This window comes from Vespula pensylvanica, chromosome 9 (genome assembly GCF_014466175.1).
Source record: "Vespula pensylvanica isolate Volc-1 chromosome 9, ASM1446617v1, whole genome shotgun sequence".
In the NCBI taxonomy this organism is placed as follows: Eukaryota; Metazoa; Arthropoda; class Insecta; order Hymenoptera; family Vespidae; genus Vespula; species Vespula pensylvanica.
Genome location: NC_057693.1, coordinates 1,249,136 through 1,273,218, shown reverse-complemented (window position 1 = coordinate 1,273,218; position 24,083 = coordinate 1,249,136). Strand labels below are relative to the sequence as shown.

The window sequence follows — 24,083 nt, the reverse complement described above, 5'->3', positions numbered from 1 at the left end:
ATGTTGGTACTCCTGATTAATAAGATGGTGTAGGAGTGGTAGCCTCTCTGATGTATTCGTGTATTACGTTTATGGTAAAGTTCAAGTGAATAAATTCAGAATATGATCGGCGATTTTGCTATTTTCTAATAACAGAATCGTAGAGAACATGGAACTTACATTTTGTTGGTTTTCGAAAATATCTAATATGAAATTTATAGAATTATTATTTGCAAAAGTATTTTCGATTACAGATTAAATACGATATGTTATTGACTATCTTTCGATAATAGTTACAGTACAAAGAATAATTTATCTTATGCTCGTGTTTTAAGCTTCTAAAGAAAGATGCCGTTGGCCTAAGTATTGAAAACTACTGTGAGATTGAGTAAAGAAATTATTTAAAAAGAAATCTAATAAATTTCATCAAATATAAGAAAAAAAGAGATAGATCTTATTTATTATCGTGCGTATATTTGATTAAGCGCTTCATAGTTTCATTTTTTATTTTCATTTTTACGGAATATCTATATTTCCAGAAAAAATAATATAGTGAAGTAAAACTCGTGAAATTAATTATGATTTCGCAAAGAGAAGAACCTGTATGGTCTAATATAGCAATTCGTATGTTCATAAATACAATATCCCATCCGATCGAATATGCAAAAGTTCTGATACAGGTATGTAGTATATATGTTTAAAAATTATATGCATAAAAAAGATAAAAATTGTATCTTTTTCTAAATTTCAGATTGGTCATGAACCTATTGCACCACGCCAAACAGTGACGTTGTTTGGAAAACCAGCATTAGCTTTACCTAACGTTTTTCAATATGGCAAGTTAAAAATTAGCATAGGAAATAAAAAATTGTTGTTAGTTTTGTTAAAAATTTTTTATATTATTACTCTTTTAGTTAGGTATATAAAAAATGTTGATGGATTTAGTGGATGTTATCGAGGACTTGTACCCAAACTTTGTGCATATACTATCAGTGCAGTAGCCTTTGAGAAAACTTCTGAATGCATTTCATTTAGTGGCGAACCTGACAAAAATATTGATGACGAAGAATTATCAGAACCTGAAAGGTAAAGCTTGAATGCTTTGGGAAAGCAATAGATTGTTAGCATTTATATAATCGTAATTATAATTTAATAAATTTATAACAATATTACAGACGTACTAGATGTATACACGAACTTATACGGGATTTACTTAGTAGAATGATGGGAATCATAGTAAGCCATCCATTAGATGTAATAATGTTAAGAATGATGGCCCAATTTGTAGGTGGTGAAACGAAATATAAGTTGGTTATATAAATATTAATTCTAACACATTTAAATGTTATTTATAAAAACATTTAATGCTCGAATAATTATTTGTTTTATATTCTAGTGGATTGATTAGATCGTTTATAGAAGTGTACAAGGAGAATGGGATTGCAGGATATTATGCAGGATTAGTACCACGCCTGATTGCAAATGCAGCAGTATTAGTTCTTGTCAGTTCATCAACTTATGTCATCAATAAATATGTTATTCGTGATCAAGAATTAAAGACTTATACAGCTTCCACTATGAAAGTAAATACAAATACGAATATAATAATTATTATTCAAGTGTAACGTTTTACATAATTAAATAATTTCTAGTTTCTTGCAACGACCGTTACATATCCATTTTTGGTAGTATCTCATTGCATGGCAGTAAATAACTGCGGGTAAGTTAATGATAATATATATTATACAAAGATCTTAAATATAAATTAATCTAACTTTTTTTTTTTTTTATATAAGGTTGGTTGCTGGTCTTCCTCCAAATATGCCAATTTATAATAGTTGGTTGGATTGCTGGTCTCATTTATCAAGTATCAATCAATTGAAGAGAGGCAGCAGTCTTTTATGGCGCTATTATACAGGTCCACAAGTAATTATGAATGGAAAAGCAATACCTATTAATGCAGATGACTTTTATCTGGAAAGTAAAATCCAATAAAAATTTGGTTGATACTTTGAAAAATATTCAGAAGACCAATAAAAATCAGTCCTAAATCACATATGTGTTACATTACGGTGTTCATCTGTAATTTATAAGGTACTTTACAATATTGTATAATAAAGATATAGATAGTTTTTACTATTTCAATATGTATTCCAGTATAAACTATATACTAAAAACTTTGGATCATATGTTCGAACTATGTATGTATATATGATACATATGTTTAATGAGAACATAAGTATGCATCGATGATGAGCTTATATAAATTATAATATTTAATATCAAAAAATTCCATTTTATTCAATATCTTTTCCAAGTGCTCCATTATTTTTGTCTTCTTTATTTCAATGAAAAGTTCTATTTATCTCATAGTTTAAAAAAAAAAATCAAAATTTATTTTATTTCAGCGTCTTTATTGTTTGGGCGTTTTGTCAATTTACAATGAGATTTGTCAGGCATTAATCATTTGCAGACACATGAGTATTGCATCATTAGATTGTGTGTGTACATATTTTACTACATTTCTAATAATAATTTATCATACATGAAAGTTTATGCTAAGTTTTGCATTTGACACATGTATAAAAAAAATATTGACTTGAACTATAGTCTTATACATTATACATATATTTTTCCAGGTAGTAAGTTTGAACTGTAATTTATCTACTAAAGCTGCAATATGAATGTGAATAATGAACAGAATGCATTTATTAATAATATATTATATATACTTAGTTTCTATTTAAAATTTAATAATTGAAAATGAATAATACCAAAATTATTCTATACTATACAATGTTGATGTTGAAATATTTTAATAAAAAGAAAAAAAAAAAGGAATATATTTATAAATATTTAGTTTGTTTTCAATGGTTATATAAAGGTTAATTTCCTACGTAATATTTTACCTATGCTCAAGTAATAAAATAAATAAATCAAAAAATATATTTTATTCACAATAACAACTAAGATACACCACTTTTTTTTTCGTCAATACCTCAACAATACTATTTTGACATTAATATTACTGTATGCAATAATTATCTTATATTGTAAAGATACATATTTATCCCTTAAATCTTCTTAACGTTTTTGAGTATAATTAATATTAAGAAGTACTATGTTTGACCATTTGTTGCATGAAAAATATAAATGCAACTGTGCACTTAAAATGTTGCTAATATGAAAATTGTAATCTTTGTAAAATATATAATATACATATAATTGCTGATTTTGAAAAGATTTCTTTAGATAACATATATTTTGAAGAATTGTGCAATATTTAAGTGCCATATGTTTTAAATATCTGGTCCACTTCTGCTTTTTATGCAATTTTTCGATTTTAACTGCTGTTGATACAAAAAAATTACATTCGTCATAATTTTTTTTCAATATCATTTAGTTTTTAAGTTCTACTCTTAAGTAGTCTTAGGAATGTCATATTTTGCAGCTGGCATTATAGTTCACTATAAGTTATTGAAGATTTTGCATTTTGCACACTGAACAATTAAATGATTCATATTGATTGGAAATATATCAAATGAAAATAGAAGATCATTGGTCATTTTACTATCTTTTTTAAATATGTTAAATTTGCGCAATTAATATAATTTTTATGGTATTTGTAATAGTTTATACATGTATCTCAAACATTATAATGGCCAATGATCCTTTACTTTACCTAATACTTGATATTATAATATACAACTTGTACAGTTTTTGTTTCTTAAAAATATATGAATTTGCATACTTTATAATATGAGAATCTGCATCTTCTAATTCTTTGATTACAATTTTTATTTTTTATATATGATCTTGTTTTATAAGAGATATATCTGTGAATGCATTGTCATATAATTTTATGGCATTGGATCATCCAGATTCATACAACACGATAAACATTTAATATTCGATCAACAAATTTTACTTATGCTATTAAATATAACAACTAATTGTTGTAAGATCTGTTCATGTATTGGAATGTTTATAAACTAAAAATAGAAGTGTATATCTTAGTTCAATTACACTCACAACAGCAAGTATATCATTTCATGTTTAAATAGTATAGAGGAAATATAATACTAGACTGTCCATTATTCACATTCTTTAGTGAAGATTTTATGCAACTTGTTCATTGTATTTAACGACTTTTACATATCTTTAAGGATACTATTTATTTACAAAAGTATACTTCTTATAGTGTATGAATAATTGAAAAGAAAAACTTAGATGTAATCAAATTTTAATAATCCTACGGCAGTATAATACTTAATTTAAAACAGGATTTTATCCATAAATATATTAACCAGTTTATAACATTATCCTAACATAGAAATAAAAAAAGGTAGATAAAAATTTCAGATCTAGCATTAAAATATAAGTATGAGATATATAAAACAATAGAATTAAAGATAAATTAAGTGTCTATCAATGTTAAGTTTGCAAAAAGAAGTGCTACTGTAATGCATTATTTCTGCATTGTTTAAAGCAAAATATGGTGTATGATACATTCAGGTGATAAAATTATTAAATTTAAGCATTGAAAATAAATTAATGGTACATTTCTTTCTATTATAATCACTGTTATAGCAGCATACTTTCTTACTTAATGTCACTAGGTGCAAATAAATAAATAATATCTGATCTACTATAATTGAAATAGACACAAACTTTTCGTTTTTTATATTAATTACTTGTTTTTAATTTGCTTGCTGCTTTCTGTAATACTATCGTCTTTCTGATTATTATCAATAATACTCAACTGAATGTTGTGAGCAATATAATATTTGGAATGCAAATGAAATGAAAATTCTGAGTGCCAATAAAGCAAGAAATATCATTTTCATAGTGCTAGGAACGTAGTAATTACATATTAATTTTTCATTGCCATGCTTCATTGTCTTTTGTCACTGTCAATGAAGATTAGTTAATTTTACAACTAAGTTTTAATTAAACTTTTGTAATTGATAAATTGATTAGATGTACCATGTAATATTATAATTAGCTTTGCAGTTATTTTCACATTATTAATATATCGATATTATCGATGATATTTTTGTTTCTGATTATCATCCTTCTATACATATTATTTATATATATATATATATCTATATATATATATATATGTATATATATATTATATATATATATCTTTTTTATTAGATATATACAACATACATCTAATTTCATTATCTTCGATTGTAATAATACTATTTATAGTGCTTGTTATGTAATTTCTATTTGTTATTTATTTTAGATCTAATTCAAACTCTGGACTATCTAAAGAAAGTGGCTTGAGGTGTTCAACTATAGGAGTTTGATCGGGATCAACACGTATGCGGATTCTATTCGTTTCTAAAGATCGAGGAAGGGTGCGAGGAAGATCGTCCTTGTACGAAGTTGCGGAAGGTGAAGTATATGGTACATAGATTCGTACAATATCAGGACTTGGATGATGGGGCGTTGCCCTTGGTGTAAGCAAACCACCACTACCAGAACTACCATTAGAAACATTACTTTGAGTATCAAGACTATTGTCTAATGCTTGAGACCGTGTCGCGGAACTAAATACAGAAAGATCAGCTGTGGAGGTAACAGATGTGTCAGCCAAAGACCGATGTGAGCCATTAGGAGACGCACCATCGTCAAGACTTGGATCAAATGAGAATTTGCTCCCTGCACATACATTCACAATTTATTGCTTGTATTAGTATTTTGACGATTCGCCGTCTGTGCAAAGGTGTTTCTAATGTTATCACTGCAGATATTTCTTTTATGATTCTATCAATTGATTGTTATAACTTTAATTAATACATATATGACCAGAAGTATTATGAAAGTAAAAAATATATTTACATTTATTACAGAAATTACAATGATTCTTTTCAAAATATATTTCAATATCATAATCGACTTTTTCTTTATATCTAACTTTAATCCAGATTTTAAAAATCTGTTTTATAATCTAGTATTATATATAAGTATAATATCAATTGCTGAATCAATTTCAGTGTCACTCTTCTCATCTGCATCACCCTCATATATGGGCCGACAAATAGTAATATCTCTGCTATTGTGTGTGGTATTGTCACTAGATTCAAACTTACCACCAAGGCCACCACCACTACTTGGATCAACTGGCGTTGTACTTTCTCTGCCTTCCTCGACGAGAGCCATATCCCTTCGTTGTACTACCGATTCGCGCATCATATGCTGTGCTTCACTGAACTCTTCGCTACGTCGTCCAACCTGCATAAGCATAATATTATAATCACTTAATATGCTCGTTTTTATATTAGAGGTATTTTATTTAATTCGTGTTATAATACCTTGCTAGTGAAAGAGGGTTCTTTAAATGTACCAACTGGATACTGTGGTAATTCGTGTGGTAAGGGAGGGCCTGGATATTCTAATTTGGCACGTTTAAGTTCTTCCATGCAACGTTCCATGGTATTAATTACAGTATCATCGTTAAAACCAAAGTCTTGTTCCAATTTAATTTGCAAATAATTACAAAATTCATCAAGACTTTCCATTGGCATTAAATTACGTTTATGCATTTTCATAATAGTGTATGCCATTGCAGGTAAAATGCGATCTCCATCCAATAAAAATATATCCCAAATACGAAGACCAAGGCTAACAGGTGTCTACAAGACAACGTAGGGAATTACTTAGATGTACATTAACAATTTTCTAAAATGCAATGAACATAGTGCTTACTCGTTCTTGGAAAACTACAAAGAACCATTTCAATGCATATAATATAGAATCGCAACCACACTTATCAAGTTTTCGTTTTAGTTTTGGTAGAAATTTATTCATTATTTTATCGTGATGTTCGATGAAACGATTTAGTTTAGGAAAACCATCAACATAAAATCCTAGAAATCAAAAATGCTTAGAGATGCTCTTTAATACATGCATCACACACATGCTGTGTTATATTAATCATAAAAAAAAAGAAAAAAGAAAAACTCAAGCATAATCAGTAATTGTTATAACAGATATACTTACCGTGCATACTATATTTTTTATCGGCAAGTAATACAGACAAACCCCAAAATGCATCTTCTTCATCCATATATAGTAAAAGTAATCCTGCCAAAACTGACATTCCTTGACAATAACCTACTTCCATGTTGTACATACTATAAGCAGCTAACACATAGAACATAGACCGTTGTTTTATGCTATATCTCTCCCTGTAGAAAAGTTTTGCTTATGATCTAGAACTTATATAATGTAAATAAAAAAATATTTATACTACATACCTATAATTGATATGATCCCTATATTGTCTAGCAACATCAGCATCAATTTGCCGAATTTCAGTGGACCAATGACGTGCAAGTTTAAGCATTTCTTCATACTTGCCTGCTTGTTCTTCCTTTAGAGTTTTTATTCCTAGTAATAAAGTCCATACTTGACCTCTAAATCTATTTGGAATACCTTTATATATTCTACGACGTAATTTCTCCTTAGTCGATGAACTCTCCCATTGTTTTGTCATCTTTTCCCATTTTTTTAATCTCTGTATTTCTATTTGATCAAGTCTTATTTCATTTGCACCTAACCTTCGTGGTAATCGCTTATCGCTATATAACAAAGAAGATATTAAATGATAAATTATATATTTAAATTTATCCTTACAAAATACGTACTGTATAAATCCATATCTATCTGTGGTATGATAAACTTCATAACCAGGATCTTCCCATGCATCAATTTGGGCTCCATGTTCTCTGCCACGGTCATAGCAGCTGAATATTCTATCACGCTCCGCAGCTGACCGTGTCAATAACTCTTCCTCATTCATTCCACGTTTGAATGCTCGACCAATCTTTTACAAACATTCCGTCTTATTAGTAATAATCTATAGACCGAAGATTGCTCTCCCTTATCTAAAATACAAGATAACAATGTTAACCTTCTTTCATATGTATCTATTAAAATATATATATCGGTAAGAGATGAAACTGCATAAGTAATATACGATTGTGTATATATATATATATATATACACACACATATATATATACATACATATATATATATATATCATGCTATAAGAGGTTTATTCATATTACAGCTGGAAAGATATTGCTAATATATATGTATATATTTATTGCATTTAATTAAAGACAAAAACGACTAATAATAATATAATATGATATATATCATGAGAAATTGTGCAAATATCTATAAAATCGTATGATATTAAATTAATGACATACTACAAGCTAAAAGGTTATACATAAACAGTAAGTTAAACCTACACATACGTACCGTTTGTCGTTATTGAACCGTATATACATGAACACTGTAAATTCAAATACGGAAATATTTTCTGCGTTTCATATTATATGGATATATTACTTTCTCGGAAGGAGCCCTTCGTTTAGCAAAACCACCGTATATCGTCAAGCCGGATTTGGATGTTCCCACTTCCCATTCCACAGTAATACCAACATAAAAATTATACACTCATCCAACCAGTGAAGTTTTAACGAAGAAAAAGGCGAATGGTCATAGCATTGATTGTTTCTAGATTTAAATTATATCAAAATATTCTTTCATTATAATTAATCGTCTAATGGTAAGCATAATGAAATATTACTATTAGATTTCATCTCATACAATACTTTAAATTAATCTATTAATATATTACGATATTCTCTTTTATTTGATATATTCTCATTTTACATACTCGAATAATTTTAAATCGTTAATTCATGTCTCAACTGATACATTCGTTACATGTCCACAGATTCTTGTCTGTTTTTTTTGAATTTTTTCATAATCAATGACAAAAATGCTATCATGTATTAAAGGTAGTATAATTGTTATACAATATTTTTATGTTATATTCGATCTATAATTTATAATTTATAGATGTAGATATTATTGGTTAACATTTTATTTGACAAATAATCAGTACGAGTGTATATATAATTTATACATATGTATCGTATATGAAGCATCCAATTCAGTCAAAATGTGTGTGGTGTGTATATATATATATATATGTATATATAAGATCATGAGTTATCGACATCAGATGATATTCAATAGCCCGGGTATTTAAATTAACGCTTAGGGAATATTCTTGATAAATTTGTATTTAAATGTTATAATTATTAATCTTTTATTTATTTATCTATTATTATTATTATTATTATTATTATTATTATTATTTTATAGAAAAACGACGAGAACGATCCTTTCACCAAGATAATGCAATTACTTGATAATGAGGGAAATGAAAAAAATGTCTGCAAATTGTTTAACTGACCTTCCTTGTCATTTGGGATTTCCTACTAATACAATCATGCGTGAACGTGTGAATGTAACGTGATAAAAATATCTTTGGATTTAGCACATCAATCGTTTCTAATCTTGCTATCAAGTCTAATCCATATCGTAGGTGTAAAAATAAAACATGATCTCGATCCGTAATCAATCGAAAATCATTTCAAACACGATTACCATTTCTACTTGATTTATTTGAAATGATGAAACCTGTGAAATATTTTTAACACGACACGACGAAAGAAGAAATATTTTCGATATCTCTGAAATAAGAAAACTAATATTATATATTTTCTTTTTAGGTTGGACGGAGTCAATTAAGCGAAGTATGTCTTTTTATCAAAGTCTTTTACTCAACTTCCTTCTTTCGAGCGAAGTGAAAGGAAGTCAACGTGGTATCGTCCGAGATTCCTGATCGGCAATTATAACGAACGAAGAGATTCAGGTATTACAAGATATTATGAAATTGCAAAGGGAATATAAGATGATGAAACAAAATGATAGAAATGAACGAAGGAGATAGAAAATACTAATATACGTTATATCGAGTAGTAAACTTAGAGCTAACATCTGTCTTATCAATTTTATCTCTTTCACCGGTAATCTAGCGCGTGCATTAGAGCGCATGCGCATCTTCAAAAGCCTCGAAAAGAACGCGCGCGCAAATGATTGAGCAGCACCGCACGCGTTAGCCAGTCGTTTGTTGATCCAACGGGCGTTCGGGTCTACGTGCGAGTGTTCGTGCGTATAGGGAAAAAAAAAAAAAAAAAAAGAAAGAAAGATAGGAGAGATAGACAGATAGATAGATAGACAGAGAGAAAGAGAGAAAGAACTAAAAAAAAAAAAGAAGTAAAGTGTCCTCGTCATAGACAAGTGAAATTTTGGAAGCAGCTCGAAGGAGGATTTATCGATCTTTTTCAATGATCGTCCATGTCTTCAGAAGAGGATTAGTGTAGTCGTAGGAGAATTTTAAGCAAGTTAACGTAACGTAATTATCACAATTAAATCGTAACGTTAAATAGAAGAAAAAAAAGAGAGAAAAAAAGATCATTTTCTCATAGTAAATAATTTTCATATATCCCGAAATTATTTTTCTATCGTCATTTATTATATCATTTATTTATCCTTTTTTCGCGTTACGTTCGAACGTCCTTCCGTTGTCGTTACGTGTGGTAATTCGATCGATAATTTTATTCGCTTCGATCCGGAGTGACATCATTACGAGGAAGAATATCTCGTGTCTTTTTCCTTCTTCGAATTCATAATAATAACCAATCAACCATCGATCTTATATACTTTTCTTATTAGATATCCATTTTGTATGTATTCCATTCGAAAACGGATTAATATATTATCTTCCTGTTTGGTGAGTGATATTGCCTTAACTGGTACCGTTAGAATTTCGTCTCGTACGATATCCACGTGTTGTATCGTCATCATTTTCGTAGTCTCTCTTTCAACGGTGAATCCTTCGAATATGTATTACATAGTATTTATATAAAAAAGAAAAAAAGGAAAAAAAAAGAAAACCAAATACGTACACGAATACGACCGGAGAAAAACGTCGAGTTGATACATGTAATTGACCCTAGAGAACCTTTACACGATCTTATGTATCTTACATTCTTCTAATGTACCGAAGACCGGTTGTGTTTATAAATGTTACTACACGATAACGTGCACTCTTTTAAATGTGCTCAGATCAATGAGCCTTTCATCGATCGATCTCGTCCAATGATATTTGACTTTCAACTTATATCGTAATTGTAAAATATTCTAAAAGAAACTTTATAATGTTTCCCTATTCAACTTTTCGCATTCGAGTATTTTTACGATGATTAACGATATTTACGATATATCTAGGAATTGGTACGTTACCGATTAGATATCTATTTGTTTCTGCTGTTTTTCTTTCATTTTTTTTTTTATTTCTTTTTTCTTTTCGTATCAAAGTATTTGTAGGGTCTTCAGAAGGAAGTCAATCTATCTGCTTTCTAGTTATTTCGATGGATCAATATTTTGTTTGTTTTTAAATACGTTTAATAAATGTTTCTATTTGTTCCATACAAATACTTATATATTTTTTCTTTTCTCTCTCGAGTATTATAACTGATCGATGTAACTACACTCGTAAATTTCATTTTTATTTCGTTTGTGCGACCTGACTCGAATGTATTCGACGAAGAGTCGAGATTAAACGATATTCAAGTGATTCGCTAGTAAGTGCGAACGACCGGTTCAACGATATTAGATAAACGTGTTTAATCAACGCATTTCCATGTAACGCGGAAATTCATAATTGCTGATAGTTTCATCGATCGATTGATTTTCTTTTAACCTTTTTCGATTTGCATAATTTGTTATGAAACGTAGAGAAAGAAAGAGAGAGAGAGAGAGAGAGAGAGAGAGAGAAAGAGAAAGAGAGAAAGAAGAGAAAGATCTAAACGAAATCTGCTAAGTGAATAGTAAAGTATCCCACGTGTTCTGTGATGTGTGTGTGTGTAATTGCTCTTGCAACAATATACATCTTTCTCTCTCTTTTCTACTTATTATACCATCATTAATAATAACATTAATTCGCTGCACTAATCTATAAAAATCATAGAAGCTATTTATAGAAATTATATTTTTTCGATGTGACGAAAAGTAAGAAATAGAGGTAAAGATAATAATAAAGAAAGAGAGAGAAAGAGAGGGAGAGCAAAAGAGAAAAGTAAGAAGAAATTTGTGAAGCGATGAACGCCACCTTTTGCAATATCTCACGTATGGTCTTATCTTTCTTTCTTTAGAGACGAAGGGCCTTGGCGAGCCGATTTCCTTGTACATGTGCGTATTTTCTTCTCATGCATATGTATATGTTAGTATGCTTCTCTATCTCTATTTCTCTCTCTGTCTTTCTCTCTTTCTCCTTTTCTTTCTCTCTCTTTCTCTCACTCACTCTTTCTATCTCTTTATAAACATCTAACGTAAGATGACCGTAAGACGTATTTTTACTACTACTTCTAGGTAGTAGTGTAATAGAGTGAACACGAGTGTCTCTTTTCTTGCCGTGTAAATGACGTAATACTAAACGGGCGTGGGTTCGAGTAGGCACGAAGTCATAAGATTTATACACTGCGCACTTGCTTTCTTTCTTTTTTTTTTTTTTTTTTTGTCCAGACACATATGCATGATGTCATATTTGTAATATTTATGTGTGTGTGTGTGTGTTGTGGCTTTCTCTTACACTCTCTCTCTCTCTCTCTCTTTCTCTGTGTGTACATCTGTTTGTAAAGTATATAGAATCGAAGAAATTTCGTTTATTCCTGGAGATCCTTCTTTGTACATCTTTATCTGTATGCGTGTATGTGTATGTTATGTGTAATTAGCGAGACGTAAAAATAAAAGATACTAAAGCGTTATTAAATACTATACGCTAAGATTTCAGACGTTTTTAAAAGCCGGTGTTTTTGCATCCTTGCTAAGAATAAATACTACTTCATTGGTATAGTTTTAAACACAAGTTGCGAGTTTAATCACGGTTTGTCTATTGTCGTTCGTATTCTTTCGAGTTTATTCTCTCTCTTTCTCTTTTTCTTTTTCTCTCTCTCTTTCTCCCTCGTAAATTCTTGTTATCTTTTACGCTTGTTTCCTGCATCTTACTCATTTGTTAGAGGATATTACGAAGGCAGACGAAACGAAACGCTGAGCGATATATTTGACCGTGAACTATAAATTACTAACAATAAACACTGATTAAAGGCCATGCGACAGAAGTGGAGAAAGATGTATAGAATAAATTCTCTATTGGCTACTTCTATTTGATAGAAATTTTTTACTCGACGTGAAAGCTTCTTTTCTTTCTTTCTTTCTTTCTTTCTTTCTTTCTTTCTTTCTTTATCTTTTTGTTCTTTTTAGATTGTTTTTTATTTTTTTTTTATTTTTTCTTGTCGTCGAACGCTCAACGCAAATAAATTTCCTTGAGATGCCGTCGATTATATTTAGATTTCCGGCGGCGCAACGCTTTAACTTAATTTGACGAAACACTTGATCTCCGTATCGAATACGGTCGACTGAAAAAAACTTTTCGCGATTATCGTCAGACTTTCGTCTCGCATTTTTAATTAGTCGCATGATATATACGATATTAGACGCGATATTAGAAACACTGAGAGACCGATAAGAGGTTTAACGTAGTATCATATCATTTTAGAGACTTCTAATCTATAATAAATTTGTTTTCACGCCAAGTCGAAATTAATCTTTTGAGGTCGTTGGAAGCACATGTGGGTTGAAGGTTTATGAAAAAACGAAAGAAAAAAATAATCTATCTATGTTAGAAAATTATTAATATCTCTTTTCTCTTTTCCTTTATATTATCTATATTATTAACCATATACTTTTTAAACGACAAGAAAATTGCTTTTTAAAAGTGAGTAATTAAAATGCAGTATGTTACTTTGAAAATATTGATTTAGTATCGAGCGGGACGTTTCGTGAGTAAGTACGCTTTCGTTCAATCAAAAACAACAGCTAACGAGATTAGTAAACAGAATTCCGATTGGCGGCAGTAATTTTCCGCGAAAATTCAATTACACGTTCGAAGGCTGACGAGACCGGTAATTTCGGAACAATAGACTTTCGTGATTACAATTGCTAACTATGTTTATACATACTCGATCGTAAGTCTATTGATAAAGAAGAGAAATAAAGAATAGAAAAGGTTTAATCGAAAGGAAAAATCGATTGATATAAACGAAAACAAACTGCTCATGGATTGTTAATAAACTAAATGAAAGAAAATATGCTGTGTTTTGAAAATGGAAACGAAAAGTCTACTATCATTTAAACGTATAAGAAATTCAAGAAGTCGAACAATATTCGAAGAAGACATACATAAAACATAAAGACATACGCGTAAAGAGTAATAAATAGATGCATGATTCATAAGCAATGATTGCAAGGCATTTTCATATTATGAAGTCCTCTATGGACACTGGTTATGCAGTCACAAGGTTACTTTGTTCTTTTCCTTTGCAAGGTATTTTTTATCTTTTTTTATTTATATTTAATCCGTGCGCGATCGTAACGAAGAGAGGCGTCGATTTACTGGTCGATGCAGACATACAATCATAAATGACGCACGGTCCTTTAAACGTGCGTTGCAGAGAACGTAAATATATATGTATTTACTTACTTATATATATTTTCAATGTGCGATGCCGCACGTCACCTTACGTCAAGCTGCGTTAACGCAATCTCCCACGTTGTCCTAACGCTTAAACGCAAAACATCATGCCCTACGAGATTGATATTAAACTTTTAATCAAAATAATTAAAAAAAGCATTGACGATTAATTTGTCGAAAATATTCTACATATAATTTCGATGAAATGGATATAAATATCAGGAAGGTTCCTATTCATAATCCTAGATGACTAAAAATTGAAAAAACTATATGTGAAAACGTAACGCGCGTTTAGCATTGCTTGTTTGCGTTAACGCACCGTGCACCAAACAGTAACGTTGCGTCACCTTTCGTTTGCATCGGCCGCATGATGATACGTTCGTTGTAACGAATTCAATGGAAAAAAAGATAAAAAGAGAAAGAAAGAAAGAGAAAGAAAAACATAGAAAGAGATAGAGAGAGACAGAATCTACTTCTCATCTAATTTTAATCGAAGTAACGATAAATCGATACTCTTTTTATATTTTCATGAAAAAGTAATTTTAAGGCACGTATATGTATTATTCATACACATATCTACTTACGTTCGATTTTGTATCTTATCTCATTATTTTTGATAGATTAGTATAACATATTCGGCTCTATCTTTCAAAACGTGAAAGTTTAAGCGATCGATTTTTGCAATAATCGAACAAGTTGTAAATGAGAACTGGTTGTACACACATCATACACACACATACACACACATATTTATACGTTGCGAATGAATATGAAAGAGATTGTGCGCGCGTTCAAAAAGAATCGCTTTTGTTCGGATCAATAAGAGTAAGGTCCGTTAAGAAAAAGAGCTGAGCACACGCGAGTGTTCCGAGATTATTATCGTTGGCTCGCGAATATCGATTATTTTTTTTTTTTTATCTTCCTTTCTTTTATTCCTTCTCTGTCTTTTTTTTTTTGCTTTTAGTTTTTCACAAAATAGCAACGCGCGTGTAACGTTTTAAGGTTAAACTATATCATAGATAATGTACAAATACAATATCTTAGGCAATAAGACCGCTAAAAGGAACATGCGATAATATTTAACGTATTATTTGTTATTTTCTTTTACATAAAATGTATAGGTATTTCATTGGTAAAATTCGTTTTATTTATATATTTATTTATAAAATCCTGATTATGATATATAATAAATGTAGAAGAGATAAGTCTTACTTGTTACTTTACTATAAATAATATGAAATAATAATGATCCTCCGACTTGCAGGTTTTATTAGTATTATATTGTTGCATCTATAAAATTGCTTTTTCATTCGATCGTCAAAATTTGTAATTTTTGTCGAGCCATTCATTACTATTTTGTACTTATACTATATTATATCGTTATGTATAAGATGAAGAAAAAGTAATTTACGTAATCTCGAATCCAGTTTGAAAAAAATATCAAAGTTTCTACGTTTTGAAAAGATTATTCTATCGCTAAGAAAAAGAGAAAAATATTATTTTTGTTAAAAAGTATTTTGTAGTATAGTTATATAATAAGTACAAGTGATTAGTTTTGTCACGAAGCAGATTATCTATTGATATATGTACATTCTTTATACGTCAAATTATGTATTTGTATTTTGTTTTGATTCGTATATGTGTCCTACTTCTCAAATGCATGAAGGACATAATGTATTTATAAAAGTATATATATCAAGTATCATAACAAATCAAGTAATATTACGCTTGCAAAAGTCAAGAGCTGGAAGAGCATTTATTTAATTTGCTTTTTATATGTTATTGATTGTTTTGAAATCACAAATAATTGAATCGAAAAGTGATAAACAATTTTAATTGGATATATCTACATTCGCGATTAGTAATAATAATTTTTCACGTTGCTTTTTACGTTCTTTTTTGCGTTGTATGTTAACAAAGCCAACTAGTTTCTTTCAAAAAAAGAAACGATTGTTGTTTTTTTCTTTTTTTTTTTTTTCGATTGAACATGATACGATAGACGACATAATAACGATAAATAATAACTGTGAAGCATAAAGATATAAATAACTTATATGACGAAAATCGTGATAAGAAAATAAAAAAGGAAAAAAGAAAGAACAATATAAATCGATATCGTGTGCTCGTAAAATCGTACACAATAATAAATAGTCTATTATAAGGATTAATTAATAAAAAGATTGTTATCAAATGGAATCACATCGATTGGAATTATATATCTAGGAATTAGTTATAAATTATTATTTCGCGTTCTTACAATTTCATTCGAGAGAAATGAATAATGAATATAATCGTCGATCTTTGTTATACGCGTTACGTTTCACGCGAATATTATACATGCAATTTGTGCAATTAGAAATAACGAGACGAAAGAAGCTATATAATTATTACTAATATTAATTATTTCACTGACTTCATTTTATTATAGTAGTTAGATTAGGAATGATAATTATCGATAAAATTTGTCTTTCCTTCTTTTTTTTTTTTTTTTTAATTACACACTTGTTTTAACTAATTAACGAAATGTTTCATTTTATTCGTACACGTCAACGTGAGATTATCGTCGTAGAAATTTTATCTTAATAAAACTATAAAAATATTTTACAGTTTATATATGTTCTTCTTTCTTTCTTTCTTTCTTTCTTTATTTTATTTTACTTCTTTTTCTTTTTTACAACCAAGTTGTAAAAGGAACCTCGTCGAATCTTTCATTGATCTAGAGAAAAGGACTCGTCGTTTGTCGTTTGAACGATACAATAAATAAGTTGTGAAGAGTCAATTTAAGCTTTCCCTCGTAGGATCGTAGGCGCCTGTTAATGCGAAGTCTAGGCTCGATTGACTCTATCGCAAAGTGCCAGTGCTCTTTCGTAACTTTCCTCGCGCGCATCAATATTATCGACGTTGGTTGGTGTGCGATAATAATGATGATTAACTCCCGTTGAATCGTTAAACCGTTATATTTTCATTTCATATTTGAGAAAAAGAAAAAAATAGAAAAAGGAGAAAAAGAAAAGAAGAGAAAGAGAAATAGGACGATCAAATATTATTAACATGCTCTGGAAAATTTTTAATAGATATCTTTGCAATATCGCGAATTGATTTTCTTCTATCCTTAAACACAATTTATGATTGTCTTTAACCAATTCGAGTGAATATATATATATATATATATATATATAATTCAATTAATGATTAAATTGAATTAATTAAATGGAATTATTTCATTGTCAATCTCGATGAAACGTTTACTTAATTATGAATTAATTATTAGATCTATTGCATGATTATTACTGATTAATGATTGCAATTTTCATCTTGGTTAAACGAATATTTGCTTATTTATATATATATATATATATATATATATATATATATATATACATATTTATATATATATATATATTTACTTATTTATTGTTACCTTATTGATATATTTAAGAATTAATTAAAATAATAAGCGAGATGTACGGATGATCGTACGAAATGGTTAGTCAATGATGTACATGGGATTACGAAATAGTCAATGATTCATGATTTATCTATGAATAAAATAATTCTATGAAAATAATTCTAAGAATTCTATGATCGAATATATTTATGAAATAATCTGCCAAGGAATCACGGTACATCTATGAAGTAGTTCGTCAATGTGCGAGTTTCAATCATGGTCGGTGATTGAAACTGATCGTCAATGATTGAAACTCGCACTCAATAATTGAAATTCATCGTCAATGATTAAAATTCGCACGCTGACATCAATTACTTATTAGATATAATATAAATCATTGAATCGTTTTATTCATAGACACGTCGAAAATCATTAAAAAATTATTTTGTAGAATCATTTTCATTTTACTTTACATTTCGTTTCATTTAAAAAATGGTAATAACAATTATACATATAATAAAAAAAAAAAAATTGCACATTAATTTTATTACTGATTTTTTTTCGAACTTAGGATGAAAAAAAATTTCGGGAAGAAGTTACTTGTTTCTTTTTGCGTAGAATATGCTGCCATTATGAAAACTGTAGGTTCCTATTAAAAAAAGAAAAAGAGAGAAAAAAAAATAGTTGATCTTGAAATGACCTTAAAATCTTTTGCTAAATAAAACACAATAAATGCCATAATATTCTCCAGTGGAATGAGATAAATCTTGTCTAAACAATTTTTCTCAAAAATACCGTGTTCTCGAGATAACAATTTTTAACGCTATGATTTGAACATCCTATAATGTTATTACACAATATTAAGTATAATTTCGATTTAAAACATTTGATTTCGATGAAAAACTGTATATGAATTAACAAATAATTTTACAGTGATAAAATGAAATAAAATAAAAAAACATAGATCTATGTATACTTAGATATGTGACTTTAAAGTTAAAGAGCACTATAAACAGTTAATCTAATTAAAATTAAAAATTTTAAAAATTATGATATTAATAATGAAATAATTATAAGAATTTTAATTGTTCTAATTATCGAAAAAATTATATATTATTTAATGAGCTTTTTTCATTAGTTTTACGTTGATCAATATTCCATCCAACTAATGTCGCTCGCTTTGTGTTTCTAAATGCATGTCATTGGAGATCGTGCGCGTGCGTATGACATAGATAGAAAGATAGAGAGAAAGAGAGAGAGAGAAACAGAGAGAGAGAGAGAGAGAGAGAGAGAGAGAGAGAGAGAGAGAGAGAGAGAGAGAAAGAGAGAGAGAGAGAGAGAGAGAGAGACATAAAAAATCGAACGATCTATCTCCGTTCTTTCTTCAAGTGTCTCTTTAATTAATTGATAATAGAAACGTTAAATAAAAAGCGACGATTGTAATTCCACTTTCGTATTCGCGATTATATCATAAAACGGTTCTTCATATGCATATATGTATAATATAATACATTTGTTTTGCAGTTGTGTAAGATAAACGGATCAGTATAATGTAATGTGCTTAATATATAATCTATATAATACTTTTGGAAATATCGAACAAACAAAATATCTATAAATCTTCTATTTCTATCTATGATATTACAATACGATATTTATTATACGGGGTGAAATGTTTAAACAAACACATCTGATTATTTTATCATTCGTATTAATTTATGACAGGTACTTTTTACGTGAGAAATTATAATTTTGTAAAAGTAAATGTAACGTTAGATATATTTTTTCTGAGAATCATTTTTTACTAGGGACATCTTATCTTGTTTATCATATTATTGATAAATAGCACAGGTGTACAATATGTAGGTGTTCCCATTTAGATGGGAACTCCTTATATAATATTCTATAATATGATTTTATATCATTAGGATCATATATATAGAAAGAGAAGTCAATGAAAGATACAAGCTTCGTGATCGATACGAATAAGAAAGATGGAAAAAAAAAAGAGTAAAATAAAATTATATAAAATAAAAAACGAAGAATATTCTTAGAAAATACTTTCGAGCATGTTATTGATCGCGATTTGGATTTTATTCTTCGTACGATTACAATCTTAGATTTCTAAGAAAAGTGCCCAGTAGATAAAACAAGTTAGACGATCATCAAAGGAGAAATCAATCGATGATTTAAGTTTCATTTTCGAGAGTGTCACGTAAAGTATATAGTTCGAAGATATCAAAGTACTTTCATACTTTTTATTTCTTTCCAGAGTGCTTGATCTATCTGAAAAATAATTAACTTCGATGCATCATCGATCGAAGACTTGAGTTAAATCATCATTTTCGCGAGGGAGAGAGACAGAAGAGGAAGGTGATGAAGATGCGAAACGCAGACAATGTTGTTTTGATCATACATTAAAAAAGAAATTAAAAAGAGAGAGAGAGAGAGAGAGAGAGAGAGAGAGAGAGAGAGAGAGAGAATATCTGTATGAGTGTACGTGTACATTTAGAAGAAGAGACATATACGCACGTACTTCCAATAGATTCGAAATTCAAGGAAATAAATTGATAAGAAGGAAGCTTCGTGAGTATATAAAAAAAGAGAGAGGAGGTAGAGAGAAAGAAGATAGAAAGAAGAAAGATAGAGAGAGAGAGAGAGAGAGAGAGAGAGAGAGAGAGAGAGAGAGAGACAGAGAGAGAGAGAGAAAGAGAGAATCGTTGGGTATGTGCCCTGATAAGGAAAGAGTATTGACTATGAGGTGTGCTGTCAACGAAAAGGCTGCTTATGAAGAAGTTGATCCTCCTTCGATGAAAAAAATGGAGGACGAGTTAAGGATTGAAGGAGTCAAGGAAGATCGAACATCTCCTTCAGAGGATTCTTCTTTGAGTGACCGGATTGAATATGTTCCAAAGATCAAGTGGTTGGACCTTTCCGCGCAAATATTCATCCATGGTGGTTGTCTTTATGGATTCTACCTCATGTTCACGCAGGCGAAACTTTTGACGTCTTTGTGGGGTAGGTTTTATTATTAAAAACTTATTATTAAAGATAGCTTGTCAATTATTTAGAAATGAATCTTATACTTTGGGAAATGTTAAATATATTCAAAAGGAAACAAGTGTAGAGAGAGAGAGAGAAAGCAAGAAAAAAATATAATACATATAATATTATCTTCGATATACCATAACTTAGTGAAAGCAAACGTAATAGTTAACGAGAGATAGACATCAAGAGTAAGGGTGATAAGGAAAAACGATAAAATGAATCATAGAGCTTTGTTGCGTTCGATTATCTTTGCTATTAAATTGTGCAAGTATTACAGTTTCGAATTCTTTAAATTAATTCGTATAAAGATCCGTATTAAATCCGTATCGAGATATTCTTTAAAAGATCCAACAGTGATAAATTGTTCGTAATGAGATTTTATAATATCGTTGATAATAAGTTATAATTTTGAAGAATAGATATGTTCGAAACTTTATTAAATGAGATTCTTCTTTTATGTTATATTATAATTAAATTTAATCATGGAATTTTTTGTTTTTTCATAGCTTTCATAGTAATATACACTTCCGGTTTTGGCATAACAGCGGGAGCTCACAGATTATGGTCTCATAGGGCGTACAAAGCGAAGTGGCCATTGCGATTACTTCTAGTCTTCCTTTTTACGATAACTGGTCAAGTATGTACATATACTTTTTACACACACACACATATTTTATATATATATATATAGATATTTTAAGATTATTATTATTAATATATTCCTATATCAAAGTTATAAAAAAATTAATAATCTATATATAATAATATAATAATTCTAATATCAATTTCAATTATAGAAGCACGTTTATGCGTGGGCGTTGGACCACAGGGTGCACCACAAATATAGTGAGACCGATGCCGATCCACATAACGCGAAAAGAGGTTTTTTTTTTGCTCATGTAGGGTGGCTTTTTACGACACCCCACCCAGACGTTGTGGCTAAACGCAAAGTCGTCGATATGAGTGATCTTGAAGCCGATCCAATAGTGATGTGGCAAAAGAGGTAAGCTTGCAATGAAATGAGAAAAGCATTGAAAGAAGTTATATAAATGATTTCATTCATATAAATATTATTCTTGATAAATAATATATAATATTAAAATGAAAACAAATCGATATTTTCGTTTCGTTAAGATTCGTTGAGCAATAAGATAATATATTTGTATTTTGTTTCTATATAAATATAAATAAATATATATTAATATATAAATATATATATATATATGTATATTTAACAATTTAAAAAAATTTTATAGATTTTACATACCTCTGTTTGCTCTTTTAACCATTGGATTACCGGTCGCCGTACCTTATTATCTTTGGTCTGAAACATTCTGGACATCTTTCTGGGTCAGTTTTAATTTCCGATTTTGCGTAACGCTCAATATAGCCTTCTTCGTTAATAGCGTCGCACACATGTGGGGTCAGAAACCTTACGATAAGTAAGTCACTTAGTCAGTCAGTTCCTTTAAATGAATCTTTCACAATGCCGTATAATGAAATTAAATGAGAGATATAATTATAGGAATATCTCACCAGTTGAAAACATTGCGGTCTCCATAGCAGCACTTGGAGAAGGCTGGCACAATTATCATCACGTGTTCCCATGGGATTACAAGACCGGAGAACTTGGTGATTATTCTTTCAATATAACGACTGGATTCATCGACGCTTTCGCTCGTATTGGTTGGGCTTATGATCGGAAATACGTCTCGCCAGAAATGGTACGGCGAAGGGCTAATAAATCTGGTGATGGTAGTCATGTTTGGGGTTATGGAGATGTGGATATCTCTAAAGAAGATCTTCAAGAATTAGAAACGATGGATAAAAAATTTTTATAAATAAGTAGTTCCTCTTTTATTATCGTATAATATGCCCGGCGCACGATACAGCAAAATCTTTGTCGTCGTTCTTATTATAATCCTGCCGTCTTTTTTATATTTTCTAGAAAAATAAAACTATCTTAGGTTTATATAATAATTTTATAACCATGGAATAGCAAAGAACACGCTCTTGCGTTATTAATTGGAAGCATAAATATAATTTCGTGCAATGAGATATATGAGTATAACAATGAGGTAAAAAGGAATAAAACGAAAAAAAGAAAACAAAAAGCTATTTTTACGCTCTTTCGTTTTTTTTTTGTTTTGTTTTGATTTAATACATACTATGTATTTCCAAGTAGGAGCACAAAAATACGTTAGTTTTAATAAAGTATTATTCATTTTTGTTGTTATTTCCGATTGTATGGATATACGTTTTGTAATAGAAATGCAACGGATGTCGTATGTTACTTTTGTTAAAAGAATATTATTCTGATTTATTTGTCATAAGACCATTAGCTTAATAAATAATGAATAAAATAAAAAATAGATTTTTCAATAGCCAAGTTTTCACGGTAGATTTTCCATAGTAGTTTTTTTTTTTCTAACGTTTAAAGATTTGATACATACATAATGAAACAATATATATACGATTTCTATAAGATATAAGTACACGAATAATATATATATTATTTATATATATATATATATATATGCGATATATATGTAATTATAATAATATATTCACGAATCGTATTTTTTATAACTTGTTTGAAAAAAAAAAAAACAAAACAAATGATTATGATTTTAATTCCATTATTTATAAATGAAATCAAAATAAATCATTTATTTATTGATAAAATAAGTTTGATAGTAAAATAAGTGAGTAAAATAAGTTTGATAGATTTTGTTACGATAATTAGATTCCATTTTATTATTGTAATACTTCCATGAGTGGCATTCACTATGAAATATGAAACATAAGCATTCATAGTAACCGATACTTGTGTGAATTCTAAAGGTGCATATCCACTTGTTGCGTATTCTCATATCACATCTCCGTTATATATCAATATGGATAGACAAAGGACAAATTGTATCCTCTGTTTTTCTACGCAAGAATGATTTGTAATAATGATACTAAAATATGCAACAAGTGGATACGCATTTTAATATATAAATTATCGTGAAATCTGCCTCGAACTAATAATTTATTGTTACTGATGATCACTATCTTAAAATATATGGAACTTACATTACAGATTTTTGATAATTTTGTATAAATCTACAAGAAGTATATATATGTATAGGCGTATGTGTATATATATATACATCGATAATACTTTTATTCGATACTTCTTTTTGA

At 29.2% G+C, this 24,083-nt stretch overlaps 3 protein-coding genes and 1 long non-coding RNA gene across 6 annotated transcripts; 3 read left to right on the top strand and 1 right to left on the bottom strand.

Annotated features, from left to right (window-relative positions):
* The first annotated feature begins 22 nt into the window (after positions 1–22).
* LOC122632018 (mitochondrial carrier homolog 2-like) lies at positions 23–4,623 on the top strand. Of its 3 annotated transcripts, XM_043818392.1 has the most exons (9): positions 29–74; positions 315–445; positions 519–659; positions 731–815; positions 894–1,065; positions 1,155–1,286; positions 1,376–1,562; positions 1,632–1,699; positions 1,776–4,623. In XM_043818392.1, the coding sequence occupies exons 3-9, from the start codon at positions 558–560 to the stop codon at positions 1,972–1,974; spliced, it is 945 nt and encodes a 314-aa protein (XP_043674327.1). In that variant the 5' UTR covers positions 29–74; positions 315–445; positions 519–557; the 3' UTR covers positions 1,975–4,623. The 3 variants fall into 3 exon arrangements, with proteins under 3 accessions (XP_043674328.1, XP_043674327.1, XP_043674325.1); XM_043818393.1 differs by lacking the exon at positions 315–445 and having other exon boundaries at positions 23–74; XM_043818390.1 differs by lacking the exon at positions 29–74 and having other exon boundaries at positions 90–445.
* Positions 4,624–5,118: 495 nt separating this feature from the next.
* On the bottom strand, positions 5,119–8,447 carry LOC122632011 (USP6 N-terminal-like protein). The gene is made up of 8 exons (XM_043818376.1): positions 8,269–8,447; positions 7,644–7,883; positions 7,254–7,577; positions 6,997–7,184; positions 6,703–6,863; positions 6,309–6,629; positions 6,087–6,228; positions 5,119–5,655 (listed from the first exon to the last, which is right to left on the bottom strand). Exons 2-8 carry the CDS (start codon positions 7,796–7,798, stop codon positions 5,228–5,230), a joined length of 1,719 nt encoding a protein of 572 aa, XP_043674311.1. The 5' UTR covers positions 7,799–7,883; positions 8,269–8,447; the 3' UTR covers positions 5,119–5,227.
* On the top strand, positions 5,581–6,277 carry LOC122632024. Its single transcript, XR_006327802.1, has 2 exons — positions 5,581–5,719; positions 6,075–6,277. It is a non-coding gene; the product is annotated as an uncharacterized LOC122632024 (long non-coding RNA).
* A 1,571-nt stretch (positions 8,448–10,018) lies between the features above and the next one.
* On the top strand, positions 10,019–23,264 carry LOC122632015 (acyl-CoA Delta-9 desaturase). The gene is made up of 6 exons (XM_043818385.1): positions 10,019–10,279; positions 20,119–20,864; positions 21,401–21,531; positions 21,692–21,897; positions 22,151–22,336; positions 22,420–23,264. Exons 2-6 carry the CDS (start codon positions 20,573–20,575, stop codon positions 22,733–22,735), a joined length of 1,131 nt encoding a protein of 376 aa, XP_043674320.1. The 5' UTR covers positions 10,019–10,279; positions 20,119–20,572; the 3' UTR covers positions 22,736–23,264.
* The last annotated feature ends 819 nt before the right edge of the window (positions 23,265–24,083 follow it).